This window comes from Oncorhynchus mykiss, chromosome 10 (genome assembly GCF_013265735.2).
Source record: "Oncorhynchus mykiss isolate Arlee chromosome 10, USDA_OmykA_1.1, whole genome shotgun sequence".
Taxonomy (NCBI): domain Eukaryota; kingdom Metazoa; phylum Chordata; class Actinopteri; order Salmoniformes; family Salmonidae; genus Oncorhynchus; species Oncorhynchus mykiss.
This window is the reverse complement of record NC_048574.1, coordinates 46,559,725-46,579,548: the sequence shown is the minus strand read 5'-3', so window position 1 is coordinate 46,579,548 and position 19,824 is coordinate 46,559,725. Positions and strand designations below refer to the sequence as shown.

Genomic DNA, 19,824 nt, shown 5'->3' with positions numbered 1-19,824 from the left:
TAAACAATCAGAGCTGCAGTAGGCCTATATGCAAACCATTACCATATACGGATCTGTGCCATTTACTTTGAACTGGATTGTGATTACATCATGAGCGGTTATGAGTATATGCTCTTGTTTTGAGATCAAAGGGAGAGCTGCATGTAGCCAGCCACCTGTACTCATTTTGATCATATAATTTGCTAGTTAGTGAGTTGTTAGCCCAGTTATAGATAACTTGTAGTCAGCAATAGGGGAGTGATGGCTTCCTATAAGAGCACAAAACTTGTACATTTCTAGACATCTTTGAAAAGCCAGTCTGGTAAAGAGCTGTTTTTTTTGTTGTTGTCTTGTATTTTGAGATAGGCTTGAATAAGCCAAGTAGCCAATAGGCAGAGGGTAGCATAATTTGTCTGATTCTCTGTAATAATGGTATGAGAATAATAATGGTTTCTTGCATCAAACAACACAACAGCATGTTCAGTCACCTCCTTGTCTGAAGGACAAGTGGATAAACAGGTTCATGTCAAGCCCTGCATGTTTTTTTCAAAAGTCTCATGGAATGTAGGCCTACATTGAACACCACACATTGGCTGCTACAGTGGGCTGATTGAACAGCTATTTCCATGTTAACATGTCATGGGATGCATTTTCTGATGATAAGAAACTCTGATTGGCCTATATTATGGTCAAATAGCCACAGTCCATGGCCATGTGTAACTTAAAGGGGGTACAGACACTCTTATACAGAGCAATTTACAGTAGTGAGTGGATACATGTTTTGTACCAACTGAGCCACACTGCATTTTTGTTAACAATGGAAGCCAGCATTGTAAATAAAGAGATGTGCAGAAAGATAATCAGCCTCTGTCTGTGGATCCTTTCCCCATAACATATTTTTCTTGGCAGCCAAGCCCATCTTCTCAAAGAAACACAATTCATTTCATAGTTGAGTAAAATAAGTTGAGTAAAATAAGGAGTCCATTGCTCAGTCCTTGTTTTGTTTTCACTTATTGTTACCTGGCAAATAACCAACAACCATGGATATCCACAAGGAGAATAAGGTGAGGAAACAGTCCATGGTGCCCCCCCCCCCCTGCATTGATCTCAAATATATTAGCATAAGGCAATTATAAAGAGCCACGGCGGACCCATTGTAAATTGAGAGGCTTTTCATCATATTAAAACGTATTCCAGTGCAACATGCCTAGCTCTGCTCACTGGGGCGTGGCATACGGAATGCGGAATGCTCTTTGAAATAAGCGCTGGTATCGCCATATTCAAACGGATCGCGTTATCTCTCCACACCGGTGTGTCAAGTAAAAGGATTATTAGACACAATCCTTAGAGTATCCAAAAAATATATACCAGAGGACACTTCAACAGGTGACTATCCTGGGAAATAAAGAAAAGGGAGCACTTTTTCGGCATATATTTATTGACGGGACATGAACAGGCCTACATTTCGGCATGAACCGCCTTACATGCTGACCACACCGCCCGCGTCGTGTGTGCAAACGTTTCAAAATACATTTACACATACATGTTATTCAATCATTGCACCCACACTGCCTTGCGCTGCAAGTCCTGCCTCTCCCATTTCCTCATTGGTTTTTAGGAGCATATACCCATCTGGGTGATTGAAAGATGAACTGAGGTCCACACTCCAGTCCAGTTGGTGGTGGTAATGCACCTTAAAGTTGGTTGCCAACAATGCACCTTAAAGTTGGTTGCCAACAGCCACATAAAGTCCAAAGAGGAAGAAGAAGCCTGAAGGAGGAGAGATTACTAGAAAATAACTTGATTTACTCTTTTATCTGTGGATTAATTGTCGGAGTAGAGGACCTTGTGCATTTCAGGTAAAATAACAACCCAATGTTCATATCCCAGGACAAATGAGCTAGCAACAGCAAGGTAGCTAGCTAAATTGCCATAAATGTTTAATGGTTTATGACCTGTCCCTAAATTAATATAGCTGATTCAGAGATCGTTTTGATATTTCAACCTGCGTGTCCTGATCGTGTCTGGTGTTGGTGGACAAAATCAACATGCACACGATGGCTCACGCAGACGCACATGCACGAGCGGTGTGGTCAGCATGTTATTCCGAAACGTAATGTCCAGTCAATAAACATTGAATGCTTTATTTCCCAGGTAAGTCACCTGTTGAGGTGTTCTATGTTTATTTTGTTTCAAGTCCCTCAGTTTTTGGTTCAAGTCCCTTTTTGTTTTAAAGCTTAGCTGAAGCGTGTTTATTTATCCCTTCCATACATAGGCTAGTCTACTCTAGGTAGGTTCAATCTGTTCACATATCGGTGGGTTTTCTAGACAGGCCACCAAGCTACCCCCAAACTATGGTGCTTCTGCTGCCGTATTGAGTGGCATTATCTGTTTTGCATTCCATAGGAGAATCTTCCGCAATAAACAACTTGACTGATCTCGTAGATCTAATTCAGTTACCTATAAAATATATACCAATCATCAGCAGATCCTTTGGGCCTCGATTACTTCAGATGCATTTTCCTAATTGATTATTCTGAGGGATATGGGGCATAGTTGTGACAGGTCTTAAAGGTAATATATTGAGACCTGCACATTACAGTGGGATCAGTGTCCCGATATCGGGACAGTTGCTGCTCAATATGCGATATGTGACTAGAATGGCGTTGTAAACAACACGTCTTACATCATCAGAAAGCTTAAATGATTGTTAATCTAACTGCAGTGTACAATTTACAGTAGCTATTACGAAAAAATACCATGCTATTGTTTGAGGTGAGAGCACAACAACGAAACACTTTTATCAAGGCATCTGGTTTGATACATTCACCTCTGATGGTAAATAATGTACTTACATTCAGTAATCTTGCTCTGATTTGTCATCCTGAGGGTCCCAGAGATAAAAATTTAGCATTATTTTGTTTGATAAAAATATTTTTTTACATCCTAACACAATCCATGTTGTATGCAGCGTTTTGCATGTATTCCGACTCTTTCAACTTGCAACAAAACAATTTATGAAATCTAATCAGCTGCTACTGCTATCTCTGGCTTCGCACCCAACCCCTCCCGGCCATCTAGAGGTGTGAAGAGGCCAGCCCAGAAGTGGAGGAGGGCCAGTGCCCTAGTGGCAACTACCACTGAGGGAGAGGATGATGTGGAGCCACTTCCACCAACATTTAGACCTAAAAGGCAGCCAGGACCTCAGCTGGACATGACTGAAAAGTTCAGCCTCCTTCATATTTGTGTGTAAACTTAAATTTTTTAAATTACCATAACATTTTTGTATGTTCTCTATAGTTATGTACTTGAACATGTATCAATTGACCAATTCGTCCACTTGGAGGCCACTTGGGTACATTTGGGAAAACTCATGAGTGACACCTGGGAGACTTCATACTAAATATTATGTAGCTCTCTCATTCTTGAATGTATCAGTCTGAAACTTTAGACACACACTGTTGCCCTGTTGTGGACAGCTTCCTATCTCAATGTATGGCCTTTCTTTTGCATTTCAAAGATGATAAAATAAAAATAGAAAACGCATGTTTTTTTGTTTGTTTTATCTTTTACCAGATCTATTGTGTCATATTCACCTACAGTGGTGCAAAAAAAAGTATAGTCAGCCACCAATTGTGCAAGTTCTCCCACTTTAAAAGATGAGAGAGGCCTGTAATTTTCATCATAGGTACACTTCAACTATGACAGACAAAATGAGAAAAAAAATCCAGAAAATCACATTGTAGGATTTTTTATGAATTTATTTGCAAATTATGGTGGAAAATAAGTATTTGGTCAATAACAAAAGTTTATCTCAATATTTTGTTATATACCCTTTGTTGGCAATGACAGAGGTCAAACGTTTTCTGTAAGTCTTCACAAGGTTTTCACAAACTGTTGCTGGTATTTTGGCCCATTCCTCCATGCAGATCTCCTCTAGAGCAGTGATGTTTTGGGGCTGTTGCTGGGCAACATGGACTTTCAACTCTCTCCAAAGATTTTCTATGGGGTTGAGATCTGGAGACTGGCTAGGCCACTCCAGGACCTTGAAATGCTTCTTACGAAGCCACTCCTTCGTTGCCCGGGCGGTGTGTTTGGGATCATTGTCATGCTGAAAGACCCAGCCATGTTTCATCTTCAATGCCCTTGCTGATGGAAGGAGGTTTTCACTCAAAATCTCACGATACATGGCCCCATTCATTCTTTCCTTTACACGGATCAGTCGTCCTGGTCCCTTTGCAGAAAAACAGCCCCAAAGCATGATGTTTCCACCTTCATGTTTCACAGTAGGTATGGTGTTCTTTGGATGCAACTCAGCATTCTTTGTCCTCCAAACACAACGAGTTGAGTTTTTACCAAAAAGTTATATTTTGGTTTCATCTGACCATATGACATTCTCCCAATCTTCTTCTGGATCATCCAAATGCTCTCTAGCAAACTTTAGATGGGCCTGGACATGTACTGGCTTAAGCAGGGGGACACGTCTGGCACTGCAGGATTTGAGTCCCTGGCAGCGTAGTGTGTTACTGATGGTAGGCTTTGTTACTTTGCTCCCAGCTCTCTGCAGGTCATTCACTAGGTCCCCCCGTGTGGTTCTGGGATTTTTGCTTACCGTTCTTGTGATCATTTTGACCCCAAGGGGTGAGATCTTGCGTGGAGCACCAGATCGAGGGAGATTATCAGTGGTCTTGTATGTCTTCCATTTCCTAATAATTGCTCCCACAGTTTATTTCTTCAAACCAAGCTGCTTACCTATTGCAGATTCAGTCTTCCCAGCCTGGTGCAGGTCTACAATTTTGTTTCTGGTGTCCTTTGACAGCTCTTTGGTCTTGGCCATAGTGGAGTTTGGAGTGTGACTGTTTGAGGTTGTGGACAGGTGTCTTTTATACTGATAACAAGTTCAAACAGGTGCCATTAATACAGGTAATGAGTGGAGGACAGAGGAGCCTCTTAAAGAAGAAGTTACAGGTCTGTGAGAGCCAGAAATCTTGCTTGTTTGTAGGTGAGCAAATACTTATTTTCCACCATAATTTGCAAATAAATTAATAAAAAATCCTACAATGTGATTTTCTGGATTTTTCTGTCATATTTGAAGTCATGGGTTGATGAAAATTACAGGCCCCTCTCATCTTTTTAAGTGGGAGATTTGCACAATTGGTGGCTGACTAAATACTTTTCTGCCCCACTGTACATTAATTTCACATCTCCACAAACTTCAAAGTGTTTCCTTTCAAATAGTATCAAGAATATGCATATCCTTGCTTCAGGCCCTGAGCTACAGGCAGTTAGATTTGGGTATGTGATTTTAGGCAGAAATTGAGATGTAGGGTCCTTTCCAGAAGAGGTTATTAAAGATAATATATTGAGACATGCACATTACAATATTAGCTGGCTAAGCAAGCACACAGTGTCCTTCGCTCCCGCCTGCGGAAACACCTGCCCTCGCCATCATCGTTAACAAAACCGCGGGAAAACAGTGCCCGCCTCTTCTTCTTCTGTGAGGTTAATCGGCGGTTTGCATCCAACGTTATGGTGCATTCCCGACATCTACTGTACTGGAGCGCCTCCCGCCTATGTAATGGAGTCATAACATAAAGATTGATGAATAGAAGTATAAAGAGGGGTTCCTGCAGATGCAGGACATTTTATGTTTGTGCTTTTCTAATAACTAATTTCTGTGTAGTATTTATGTTCTTTTCTAATAACCAATTTCTGTGTTCATGCAAGTGACTGATTAAACAAATCCTCACTATCAGTATCTGCAATTTGGCAGTACGCCCAGACCCTTGTTTTGAGAAAGGGATATCTGAGTTTCAAGGTCTCAGCTTAGAGAGAAGAAGCCTTGTGAGGTATTGGTCTGTCACATGCATGAAGCAAGCTTTAATGTGCATTACTGATGAGTGATGAATAAGCTAAATTATGCAAATATCACTTGTCCGTATATAAGAGAACTAATGGGACTGCCCCGGTAGAGCTCCTGATCGACATGTGTACTTGGTGCATTGAGTTGGTTGGTTGTAGCCCACCACACTCAATCTTATTAGTCTTCAGAAGTGAATCCAAAAACATCTAGTATAGACTATGGTTTTTTATTGTATCTCACCAGAACAGACAACTGAAAATGTGGATGTTAGTGATCTTGACTACATTTTCACACTACCACGGCCACTATGACAGGACAACAATATATATCAATTGTCATAGGCCTAGATACAGCATAATTTATACTGCAACAGGCCTAAATGTCTACTGTAATTTTGAAGTTGGCCTATCCAAAACACATTTTTGTCAAATTTTTAAAAATTATAACAGTTTACTCCCTGTTTCAGCCTTAACATGTATTGTTTGAAATCAAGTCTACCTCCATATCCCCACAGAAATATTCATCTGTAAACTCCTAACTCATTCGGCCTATCATAGGCCTAACATATCTATAATTTGGAATGCTCCCCCTCTTTACATAGGCCGCCTATGTAAGGAAGAGGAGCATTCCAAATAAAGAACTGTTGAATAATATCGTCACTAGATGACGCTCCTACTCCAGTCTGTGGCCAGCCCGATTTGTTTCCTTCCCTGACGATGAGCAGAGACTGACAACATATTTCACGTACAATTTCTGTGTTTTGCCATAAGTATTTGTCCTAGGTAGCTACATCCAATGATGAGTCTAGGCCATTGTGAATGTGGTTATCAAACGTCATATATTGGGATTAAATAAAGGCCTATATTGCTGCCTGTCATAAAATCTCCCCATTTCTCTCCAGTCTCTCTCTCAGATTTGTTTTACGTATTCTGCTAGTGTCAGGAAGGGTATCATACACTGTTAGGTACACCACAAAAGGTTGATAAGTGAGAAAATGCAACAAGATAATCTATTGTGACAGCTGTCATTCCCTGGCGGCATGTGCGAATTCTCGTTTCCAGATCATTTTCTTGTTATGACATTCCGGTAAAAGACTGCTTAAAGAGGTCTATCACCTCGACGCTAAATTCAAAATGATGAATGTAGTAACCCCCCTCCTTCTCCATAGTGAAAACAAATGAGCAACTTCGGCAGTTTGCGTCAAGACTCATGACTAATTCGTATATTTAAATGTGATCGGGCGAAACATGCCCATTTGACTGCAGCCAAGCGCGCTTTGTCAGGTTAGAAAGATTTCAATAGCATATGAGGTAGTGAGAATTGTTCAGCTGTGCAAAATTCTACCAAAAGGATACATTTAGAGATTGTAACAGTTCGGTATACACTTGAGGTACATGCGGGCGGAAACGTGAGTGTCACATTATTTTTGCACCCTATGGTATTGTTCTCATGTCTCTATATCGCTTACAAAGGTTAACTGAAAGCTCAGTTCCAATTCAGCGCAGTTCATTATTTTGCGAAGCCTTGACATTGCAGGTGCAGACACCAATAGCTGCAAATTCTAGTTCCCTATATACTGAACAACAGTAGAACTACATGTTGCAGATTTAGAAGAGTTAGGCTACCGTTAACACAACAATAGACTTCATTACCTGATTTCACTATTTAAGGCTAGGCCAACTAGGATATTATATAATAGGAAAAGTGTTGCGTCATTTCTTAAGTGTCGCGCGCACTCTCTCTCTCTTTCTCTCTCTTTCACACATACATACACACACACACACACACACACACACACACATATATATATATATATATATATACACACACAATGCTCTATGTTATATGTTTGTGGAATTAGGTTGTCGATCCTAAATTAAAGGCTATTGGGCTTATGGCTATATCTTCAAAGAAAAGTGAAACGACGAGTGACAGGCTGACGGCCAAATGGGATTGAGTTTACCAAGGTCATGATCGATGACTACTGCCCTATCGTGATCGATTACCTGACTGGGTGCGTCGCCACAATCAGAACCATAGCTGTTGACCCTGTCTCCCTGGATGGCCCCAACCAACGGCCCCGTATACCCGCGAGCCAGGACCTCTGAGGGCCTCGATCTCCATGCAAGTCTAGACATTTTAAACCAAACTTAGTGAAATGGAAAAATATCTCATTACACAGTTGCAATCTGGACTCTAACAGACTGGCTCGGAAACCATCATTACAACAGCCCGGAGCAAATCGCTTAAAAACGAACAACAGCCCATATGAAAGCCGTCGTGAAAAACTATTTATCTTCGCTCCCATGAAGTTCACTGGCTGTTTTAGCTAGAGCAGGCTTAAAACATATATATATTAGCCAACACGATTATATCTAAAGGTAGCCTAATTTGTTTTGAATAGCCTGTATAAGGTCAAAGTAAGATGGAAGTAGATCACTTGTATAATAGCCGATCGCTTTTTGCAGTAGGCTAAGGTTTTTTTCTCACGTGGATGTTTTCCCATATCCAACCGTAACATTGTTCAGATAATGGATCCATTGTTCTAGCAGAGAACAACAAATTATTCACTAAATATGTTGTTGGTACAAGGCAAGAAAACATTTAACTCCCCTTTCAGAAATAAAGTGGTAAAGATGTAGCATATAGCCTGCCCAGTGATTCATAATCATTCTTGATGTACAAAGCTGAGGATAGAAAAAATACACCGTGTGCTCTATGGTTTTTCTTTACAATTGTATGTAAATAACATGTATTTTTTTAAATTAAGAACATATAATCTATTACGATGTGTTAGCAAAATGATGATGCATAGTATTTGTGTATTTATTTGATTAAATATAGTGTTTAAACTTGATTTGAATGTGTAGTGCCGCAGCGAGCCACGCGAGTCCAAAGGAGCTCTCATTGAGAAGCCACGTGCCCGTTTCCAAAGCCTCTCCAACTTAACCACCTCCATTGTAAGAGTAACCCACATCGGCAGCGTCCCTCCACATAAAGGGATTTGCAATTTCAAGATATTCCAGCTTAAATGTTTTTGACAGTTCCCTCGCTTTTGCTTCGGCTTGGTTATTTTAACTGTGCCAAATGGGTCACCTTGGGTAGCTGTCTGCGCGCAAAGGGCTTTTGCGCGCATTCAGTCTGAATTTTTTTCCAACTTTCCTTGACGGGGAAACCAGCTGCTGGTCGTGAAAAGACGGCTTATTAATTGTCCTTTGTCATGCAGAATTTCTTGATTTCTAAAGAAACGTACAAAGGCTCTTTTTTTTCAGGATTCAAGTATTTTGTTTCGTGCGCATTTTCAAACCATCGAATCAGCTGCAGCGCCGCACCGTCTACCAGACTCAGGTACTGACGGCCTGCTCCCTTTGTCCACGCATAATGCTCTTGTAAATCGGACAGACTGATTTGTTACAAGCTGCTCTTTTAATCTGATAGATAAGAGACATGTCTAAGAAAAGCCGTAAATGAAAAATTAGTTGGAATAAAGACAAGGGCGAGTCTGCTAGATGGGCGCCTGTTGACTCAAGCGGTCCTCGAGCGTCGGGTAGCCCTCTCAGCAGCCCCGTCAAGGTCACGTCAACAATTCGCTTTTCTTCTCTTAAAAAGACACTGTAGCCTTTTTTGCTTCAATGAATTGATCGGCTCAAAATTAAGAATAAATAAATTGAGCATTTGGAGCACCGGGTTTATAAGCTCCTCCAGGGCGCATACCCCCGGGCTATTGAATGGATAAAGAGCGCTTTGGACGCAAAATTGGGCTCTATGGTGCAATTAACAAAATGGCCTAATCCCCTATCTTAACAAATGCTAATATTGGAGTTTTGTTAAAATGTTTAAGTGAACAATTAAAGGAAAGTTTACAAGTGCAACTTCTCGCCCAAAGGCACAATAACGTGAATAATTTAGTGAATGTGCAGTCCTAGATGAGTCTTTGTTGTCACCGAGGGCTGATGATAAGTTTTCGGAGAAGGAAATAGCATTTAAATCCTATTTCAATAAATGTAATGTAGTTTTGAGAAGCCAGTAATGAACAAGGAAAACATGTGGCGCGAGTATAGCAGGCTTATTCACAGTCTTGGCCCCATTGTCACTCCATGGTCTCCAAAACCACGCGTTTTTAATTAAATACTTTTTTTTATATCTAGTCACTTGATATGCATTCTCTCTATATTAAATATTTTTTTCATAATTCCTTTTTGGCAGAACTGTCCCTAAATGTAAGCAGCAACGTGGAGTAGATATATTTGAACGTATTTCAGGTATGACATGGAGCCTAACACATAGGCATAGTTATAGCCTAGTTGTCTTGAGAATTCAGTTACCAGGAATAAAAACAACCTTGGAGATCAACGAGCTTACCAACATAATTACAGATCAAAAGGAATTATATGGATAGCATATGAGCCTTTATCTTAGCATATTTATTTAAATGTCGCCTAATGTCGATGAATGTATTCACTTGCTCACTTTCATTCACTCGTTAATACACCCCGTAGTGGTTATTAACTCCCTCGCACGAGACGGACCAGGACATTGAGATGAAGCGGATTTCTGATATGACAAGAGTGAGAGCCGATGTGTGGAGATCCAATGGCCCCTGCATGTTAACGAGGGCTTTGAGAGCACTCCCCAGGGAAAGCATGAGAGGACCCACATTAATGTCTTCTTGGGACTTCTTGACGGAGATTATCATAACCATAGCACTTGTTTTGAGAGGGAAACAAGGAAATATTTTGGAACACTTTCACTCCTTGCGCGCAGGCTTCTCTGCACTGTAGCTGGATTCAAACGGGCATCTTAAATGTAAAGCTGCACTATTTGAATTTAGCAAGGGGGAAGCATACATTACCAAGTGTATTTGTGCGTAATACTCAGCATTGCCTACGAAAATGGCTCTAAAAAGTACAGAGACTTTTTCCCTGGACAGAAAAACGTCTTAGCAGTGAGCTCTTTCTCTTTTATCCACACTTTAAAGTAAACAGACCGTGCGCATACATTATGCACATGTGCTATCTGATATAAACCAACACCTACTTTGGATTCATGAATTAATCTATAGAATAATGTATATACTTGATGTATATGGTATGTGAACATGCAGACACAAATACATGTGAAATGGATAATGTTGCAACAAACAAAACATGCCTTCTGAGGATGGCACAATTTTTTGACCCAAATGCCATATCCAACACTCTGTTGGTAACATATTTTGACCAAAACATATCGTCGTTTTTTTGTTTGTATTACTCATTATGTCTAAAGCAAATTTTCTGATAAAGTTTCCCGACCGTGTTGTGGACTATGGTTGATAATACGCATGAACTCAGTGCGCACCCGCTCTGTGTGTGCGCTCCCAGTGGTGCGCCAGTGTAAAACATTTGACACAAAGCCATGAGTATAACACTAAGAAATATTCTTTATTTAAATATTAACATTTTTAAATAAATACATATTTTCAAATACACTGAAGGTATAATAACAATTTGATCTCAGTGATGTGACATTGTGAGGGAAAAAATGTTCCGTCCCGCACACATTCCATATCTCCGTCACATTTCCATCCAAATAGATGTGCTTAAGCCAGTGTTCACTATTATACAAAATACAGCTATTGTTTCCCAAAAATAATACTAACAAATGTTGCTATTTATTTGGGTAGGTCTATATCATGATACAAATATCCAACTGTCTGGTTGTAATAGCATCCATCTGGATAGGCAACAGCAAATAGACCGTTTTTAGAAAAAAATACATACCAAACGTACAACATGTATACAATTATACAACATTCCAGGGGAATTCCCTTTTTATATATTTTGTTATCTTCCTATATACAGGTGACTGAACACGATAAGAACAGTCGACTTTTTGGTTGCATTCAGAATTCCACAGGTGCAATGAGGACCAATTGTCTCTGTTGAGGATCAGAGGAAGTTCAGGGGGAGACCGACAGCTCTCCATCATCCTCTTTCCCCGATGAGGAGGGAGACATAGGCATATCGTCTTCCTCCTCCGAGCACCGTGCAGATGACATGGATGAGCACTTGCAACTGTGGGAGCCGGTTCTGTGCGCGCCGCTCTTCCCCTCCTTCTTGTGTTTGACTCTGCGGTTCTGGAACCAGATCTTGACCTGCTTCTCTGACAGGTTTAGATATGTGGCGATCTCAATGCGCCGAAGTCTGGAGAGGTACATGTTGGAAGTGAACTCTCTCTCCAACTCCAAAAGTTGTGTGCTGGTGAAAGCTGTGCGCATGCGCTTGCTGCTCTGAAGTTGGCTGTTGTTGTTTTCTGTAAAAACACAAAAAATACAAATTTAGGAAAGTTAACCAAAATGCTAAATAAAACACCAGCTGTTTGTGCAAAGGTATCCGTAGCGCATTCAATGAGTTTTACTCACCGATGGAGATGCAGTGGAACTGGCGTGGGTCTGGAACCGAATAGGTTGCTTGATATATCCCCGGACCATGGTTGAGGTTGACTCCAGTGGAGGACGTGTGTTGCCTCGATAGTGCGGAATGGCAGTACTGGGAGCCGAAGGTAGGGAAGGATGCCTTGAGGAGTGGCAAGGTTGGTGGTGACGGGTGTAGCTGGGATACGCATAGCGGACAGAAGCACAGCAAGCCAGCCTTCCGTGAGTGGCAAGAACCCGATGACAACCCATGGAGTGGGTGGGACGGATGCATAGCGTAGGGAAATAAAGGTGGATTGTTTTCACTCCCTTTATCATTTGCCTCCCTCAAAATCAAGGAATCCACAAGAAATGACCTCGGCATCTTTGCAAACGTGCTGCTCAGTACTTCTTGGTAAACTTTTTCAGTCAGCGCGGAGTCTCGTTCTGAACTGGTTGCTTGGCGGATGGACAGCGGAGTGGTGCTGAAAGGACACTGTTGCTCTTTAAATAGTTGTAGTCCCGGTATGGGCCATGTGACGGTTACGACGCGAACGTCTAAGAGCTCTCAATAGGGGTTTGTGCCTTTTCTCTTGGCATTCACACTGCACGCTTCCCCATTATTTCACTTGTTAACTAAATTAACTGCATAATGTAGTCTATTCTTGTCAGCCCCACCCACGCCGCAAGAGGCGGCAGAACCCCTTCTCCCCTTAGCTTCGCTCTCATGTATTATAGGACGTTTTAATATAGGCCGTTTATAATTTGAGAAATAAACATTTTGGCAATATACTGGGGTAGTCCATTCTATTGTTTTTTCTGTTTTCCGAAAATCTTCAAATGTTTACCCTTTATTTTAACATGGAGACCAAGGTCTCTCTTTTTTTTAGAAGAGACCTGTATTTATGGAACGTCAGAACTTATCCTACAATATCCTCGTAATTTAACAGCTAAGAATGTTTGACTCGATCAATCCATGAGTGAAAGTTGGGGAGTGGAGTGGTATTTGCTCTGTAATGTTAACTTTGAATAACCTATACATGTTGATATTTCTTGGAATACAAGCATATGCATATCCGCATGCCACATAAACGATGCAGGACACGCAATAGCCTATGGTCTCGTAAAACGAGAAATAAAAGGTTGCATTTCAGTCTGATTTATGCTGGAGAGGACCACCCTTAATTGGGATCGATAAAACTTCAATGTTGAACTTGCAAGTATGTCGTAATGTTTGTCAACACATCATTTATATAGGCCTAAAGGACATATCATTTTTTTTTTAGGGCAAAGGCATAGTAAAAATAGCCTATACATGTATAATGAGTGCTTCTAAAGTCAGGTCTGTGCAGTTAGGACTAGCCTATATGCAAGAACACAAAGTGTTTAATTTAAAACGTGTGAATGTTATTGTTCATTTTGAGGCCAAGTCACAACCTGAAGGCAATGCGGTTAAAAAACAGTGATTAATTCCTGTGCGCGGCCCCCGCCGAGTCCGGGAAAGAATATATAAAAATAACCAGGTTTTCACTCGCCGGCTCTTATTGAATGTCATTGTGGAGAGTTTTCAATGCAAGAGAAAGAGACTCGAATTAAAGTGTGTGACAGCGGCGGATAGACTCACACAAAAGCGACTCTGTCACTGAGAGGCCGAATGCGTGGCGCGTGAAAGCCCCCGCCTCGCTCTGATTGAATTAAGTAATAGGAAAACATTTTCTTTCACTTTAGGTCTTCTAAACAACACCTTCAAAGGGATGGGAACCAATCATGTGTGAGTAAACAGTGGAATGTGGTTGATATTCCTCCCAACCGTATTGTTTATTTTATTTTTTTTGTTTTTGAATGGTCCCTAAAAAGCTTCCCTATTTTTTTCTCCACATTAGCCTATCTACTTTTTTCTCTCTCAGAAAACTGAGATGAAAACTGAAAAACTTAAAAAAACTGTGCTTTCTCAGAGGAAGAGAGAGCAAATCAGATGGATAATTGCCCACTGGGCACAGACATACATTCAACATCTATTCCATGTTGGTTCAACCATTTCATTGAAATGACATGGAAACAACATTGATTCAACCAGTGTATGCCCAGTGGGTGGTTATAATGCTTTTACATTTATATCAGATAGCCACTTGATAAAATCATAATATGAACTAGTCCTATAAGCTTTTGTCACCCGTTTGGGCTACAATGACTAGGGCTTCTTCCTTTTTCGTATGTTAAATGTTATATTTTACATGCATGCATTTTACACAGGCTGCTGTAGACAGTGTGCTTTCTACATACTGATTTCACAGGCTACTGTAGACAGTGTGCTTTCTACATACTGATTTCACAGGCTACTGTAGACAGTGTACTTTCTACATGCGTTTTTCACAGGCTGCTGTAGACAGTCTGCTTGCTGCGCTATAATGGAGGGACGTCCAGAACTCTGTAATTCCCATGGCATGGCATTGCTTTCCCACGAATGACAATACCAACTTGTAGACTAATGGAATATGACGCAATGGGCTGTATATGAAATCGTATTATTAGTCTGTTCATTTTGGAAATTTCAAAAAAGACAGAACATTTTGTGTGTATGACCACATAGGAGACTGGACACTTCTTAGGCCTACTGGCTGCGACGTTGGAGTCACTGGTGATCCTTGACAAGCGTGACAATTACCTGTCTGCTCCACCGCTCATGCTTTTCAGTCTAGAACCGAGCCTGCCCATATAATGGGCCAAAAACCTATTTGTTCTAACTCCTGTAAAATGACCATGGACTCTGCTCTGTGAAAAATACCACTCGACTCGCATAAAGGGTATAATTTGGTCGCAACTTTGCAGCGACATAATAGCAGGTCTTTAACGCACAAATTAGGAGCAATTAAACCCTTAAACAAGCTGTAGGTACAGAGTCATGCGGACAAGAGCCTGTTATCTGCGACAGAGTGGGATTAGGCCTTTCATTCTCTTGCCAGGCGTCCCCATTAACTAATGGGCCAATCTTGCTCCAGTTCCCTGACCCGCCACATCCCCTCTCAATTCCATGCTGTAGGCTATTCTAAACCTTAATTACAAAATGGTCTAATAATGTTGTGTTAATGCAACACATAATTCATTGAATGCATTTCCTTCTTTTCACATCAACATTTTTAATAATTAGAGGCTCAGAGTGTGTTGGGGTATGATCTCACAAGGCAGTGGCACAATAGGCTACAATTGGTCTGGAATTGGTGCTGTTTCAACATGGAGAGGAGAGTTGAATTTAATTGTTTGGTCAATATTATAACAGTGACATATGCTTGGCTGGTTGGTGTTTAGAGTAGGCTATACTCCAATGCTTCAAGATATTATCAAAGATAATCGTTTTAACAATTACGATCATAGCTGTCACCCCGTGGCTAGGAATATAGGGGCTATTTAGGGAGGCTCATCCTCATTTGTATCCACAACTGGAGACAGACAAAATAGCTTTGACCTCCGAAAACATGTCCCTCTGGAGGCGCAGGCCAGAAGTGCAAGGAATCCCCTTCAACATAAGGACTTTGTCACGGAAACAAATCAAACAGCGTGAACTGCTACATTTAGAACAAGAACCAATACAATCCTCAGTCAAGTCCAACCACAAACACAATAACAATACGATAAACATTTCATCTAACCCACTAATAAGTATCCAATAGTGTTATGACACAAACTATACAACTGGGGGAAAAACACAACTGAAATACAGCAAACCATTAATAAAATATTCAAATAAATAATAGTCATGTTTCCAGTCAAATATCTTTTATGAATGATAATGATGATGATGATGATATTGGCCAGCACCCGCTGTGCCACCATAAAAGGGTATTTTTATGGGTTTGTGTTTGAGTCTTAAGGGCTCCCATTTGATAAAATAAAGAGGGCACTCTGTTCATGGGGATGTCGTCAATATCTCATTTTCTTCTAGTATGAATTATTCATCGTTTTCAGACACTCCGCCCCCGTACTTAATATGTACACACATTTTACACCCACACATCTCTAATAGGAGGGATGGTCTTAGCTGACAGTGTAACAGGATTTAGGGTCCCAGTGGGGTTTGGCCGAGCCGGACGGGCGCTGTGACTGTCGATGTGACACAGAGGGCCGCCTGCCCCCTCCTAATCTTCCCCTGAGGCGACTGCACAGACTGCAGGTCCTGCTGCACCACTATGGGTAGGCACACAAAGGCCTGATTATCATTCATATGCTCAACAGAGCCACCAGTCCAACAGATGACACTGCTAACCCAACTACCAGCTGAGTAGTGCAATATGTGCAGCACACTATGGGGACTAATGAATCCTTAAGTGTGTGTGTGTGTGTGTGTGTGTGTGTGTGCGCGCGTGCGTGCGTGCGTGTGTGTGTGTGTGATTGTGTGTGTGTATCCCGATTAATTTGGTAGCAATCAAGATGAACTTGAACATCAAGACAAATTTGATTGCATTTAGCGGCCGCTCTCATCCAGAGCGATTTACGAGTTATCTGTCTCTGGGAAGTGTTGAGGGGATGCAGCTCTACTGTCCTAATGAGTCACCTGAATACTTCTAAAATCACGTGATATTATTATGACTAATCATTACAACATTATACCAGTTCATAATGTCCAATGAAGGAATGCATTAACAGAGTAACAGTATTCGGTAATAATCAACCATGCTGAATTCAATCGAACCCGCATTGCAGTATCTACGGAGTTGCTGTTTTTCCCATGGTCGAACAGTACAGAATCCCCTCACAAGTAAATGCTTAAGTAGTATTTGGGGGCAGTAGTTGAAAGACACTGTGTAAAACTTGCTGCGGCGTGTTCGATTGAACTCAAGTGTTGATTCAGCGTCTCGCCCTTGCTGCCGAAGTCAGACCCTTTTTTTCGACAGTCAGTGAGATTATATGTGCAGTCATGATGCTTTGCTACAACAACTAGACCTACCATCTGTGTAGCCTTCACTGAAAACTCATGTTCACCTAAGGCATTTTGACGAAATGTCCATCAAACTATACTGAAGTATAGAGCTAATGGACATTTGATAACGACACTTTGCATACATAATATTATGGGTTGATTTTAAAAAAAAAACGTTTGACGTGAATCCATTTGTTATGGTATAGATATGTTTAAAATGTCCCCTTTGGCTTTCATTCTCATATGAAAGCCTTGACATGCTGCTCAAAGGGATTTGTTTCTCTATGGAGGTCATTGGTCCATTTTATGTTGGCTGACTCAGATTTGTCCAATTCAGTCGACTTTTTGGCTTTAAAAAATAATAGGTCAAACCAATGAATTTAATGAACTCTCCCAGACACAATGCGAGCGTCGTGCCATTTGAACGGCAATAAAGGGCGACTGGCAGGTCAGTAAGCTTTTTCAAGGGGTTTGTACACAAATGTGACAGAATGCTTAGAATGTGGCCACTTCAGCATCTCCATTGACAAGTTGTTCAAAGTGTTGAGGTTTCTTCCTTTCTTTCACACCCAATCACTCCCTAACAACAATATGTGAAAGAATGAAAACCACTTTCTCCACCACTTTCATTCCCGCTCCTTCGAAAAAGTCCGAAGAAATCCACAGAAACTAGTCATGTGCACAGAGTTATGACCCAAACGAGTGCTGCCGGTCTCTCTTCTACTCCTCCCTCCTTTTCACCGATTTACTTTTCTGTTCCTCCGTCATTCCCTCCCTTTGTTTATCTTATGTCTCTCGATGAACTGGCTACATTGGCTCATGTAGAGAAAGTGCAGATTTTGAAGGACTTTTCTAAAATTGCCATGCTATCCTTAAATCAATTTCCAATTATACTAATATATATTTTTATTTTGACCAAATATAGAGTATTGTCCTGTGATTAAAGTTGGAAGTTGAGGAATACATGTTGAAATTCACTAAATATATATATATATAAAAAAAATGTGTTCTTAGTGAACAAGCTAACTCGTTTCAGATTTACTTGAATGAGTAAACCAAAGGCTATTTGATAGAGTCCCACAGTACTTGTGTATTCAGTTAATTGAATTAATTGGATCACCCCCCTGGGAATGACAGCTGAGCCATGGGAGGGTGGGGGAGAATAGAGGAGGGGGGGGGGCTGCCTACAAACACTTTATGTCAACATTACTATCAACTATTGTGTTTGTAATTACTTGTTTATTTCCATTTCTGACTCCAACTACAGTATTTTAATTACAATAATGGGATGGTATAATTAAGCTCTCAGGATCGGGCTTCAGTAGGCGTTGCTTATATCCTTTTCATTTCCGACCTCCTGTTGTTTTCACTATTTCCTTCCCATCTTCCCAAGTCTCCTTCTAAGAGTCAGTCTAATTTTCTATTTGTTTATTGTGGTGAAGAAAATGTCATATTAATGTAAGCATTGTTTTCTACTCAGTATTTGAAGTATTTTGAAGCAGCGCTTAAGAATAGAAGAGAAGCTGTGTTTCGTGAATTCCGGCATTGGTTACTTTGCAGTATAATTGGTAAAACAGTATTATATTAAGGCAGTAGCCTATTTTTTGTAGGCAATTTTATTTCTGAAGTGGTGCTACAGCAGGAAAGACATGGTGTGGAAATGCTGTTGTGAAGGTCGACTCGCTCAATTCAGTGTATAAATTCTGATGGAAATGTAAAACTGTACCCAGTCCTGAAAATGAGTGAGCCGTTGCCAAGGCGAGAGCGACACTTTCAGGGTAATGAATGAGAAATTTGGGGACATTTGCATGAGTAAGAATAGCCCCCTGAATCATTTTCATAACCCAATATCCCCCTTTCTTCCCAAATCTCTATGGCAGGCATTGTGTTTTGGAGTCAGCTTTTGTTCAAGATTTTGTTAGATTTTTTTTCTCTCTCATTCATTCCTGCCTCTGACTTTTACCCCCACCCTAATGACCGGGGCGACCACTCCTCTCTCTCCCTCTCTCTGCATTTGACAGTGCAGGGCTCTGTCCCAGCTTTTTGTCTCTGAGTTATGACGTAAGCGCTGAGAAAAAGCCAGTTCTGGGGTATAACATTTGTGGTTTTTTTTTGTGGCTGCTGGGGACGGGTCACTGCCCATTTCAGAGGGTCCCCAGTTTTCTGCAGATGCGCTCTATTGAGGAGGCGACACGCGGCAGGGCGCTCCTGGGTGGGGGGTTACTACTCCCCATTACCATAGAAACCAATACACTGACTTTCAGCTGGCCCGGGCCAGGGGTCCACTGACACCGGCCCTCGCACTGCTCTGAGTCCTGACAGAACCCAAATGGACCTCCGCAAACTGAATAATACCCATTTGTAGCCAGTTTGTCAAACATAACAAGAGCTGCCAGCATCGCTATGACAGCCTGTCTGCACAGATTACTTTTATAAATGAGACCTACTCTTTGGGCTGCCACTCCCATGATGGACCACAGGCGAATAAGATGAATTGGAAAAGATTCAAACAAAACCACTCCAAGATGACACAGACCAGTACAGACCCAAACCCCACATCATGGAGCAGAACCCTCTGGTGTAGGACTTCTCAGCATTACATTCAGAACTATACATAGCCACGAGACAGGTAATTTCTACAGAAAATATCCAAACGTCACAACACAGAACTAA

At 41.1% G+C, this 19,824-nt stretch overlaps 1 protein-coding gene across 1 annotated transcript; it reads right to left on the bottom strand.

The window, feature by feature from the left end:
* Positions 1 to 11,264: 11,264 nt before the first annotated feature.
* gsx1 (GS homeobox 1) lies at positions 11,265 to 12,762 on the bottom strand. Its single transcript, XM_021618767.2, has 2 exons — positions 12,246 to 12,762; positions 11,265 to 12,136 (listed from the first exon to the last, which is right to left on the bottom strand). Exons 1-2 carry the CDS (start codon positions 12,619 to 12,621, stop codon positions 11,784 to 11,786), a joined length of 729 nt encoding a protein of 242 aa, XP_021474442.1. The 5' UTR covers positions 12,622 to 12,762; the 3' UTR covers positions 11,265 to 11,783.
* Positions 12,763 to 19,824: the final 7,062 nt, after the last annotated feature.

Bases quoted from the DNA above. Each gene is read 5' to 3' on its own strand.
- gsx1 (XM_021618767.2), bottom strand. From the start codon at position 12,621: ATGCCGAGGTCATTTCTTGTGGATTCCTTGATTTTGAGGGAGGCAAAT. The intron at 12,137-12,245 runs GTGAGTAAAACT...GTGTTTTTACAG, and splicing joins GTTCCACTGCATCTCCATCG to AAAACAACAACAGCCAACTT.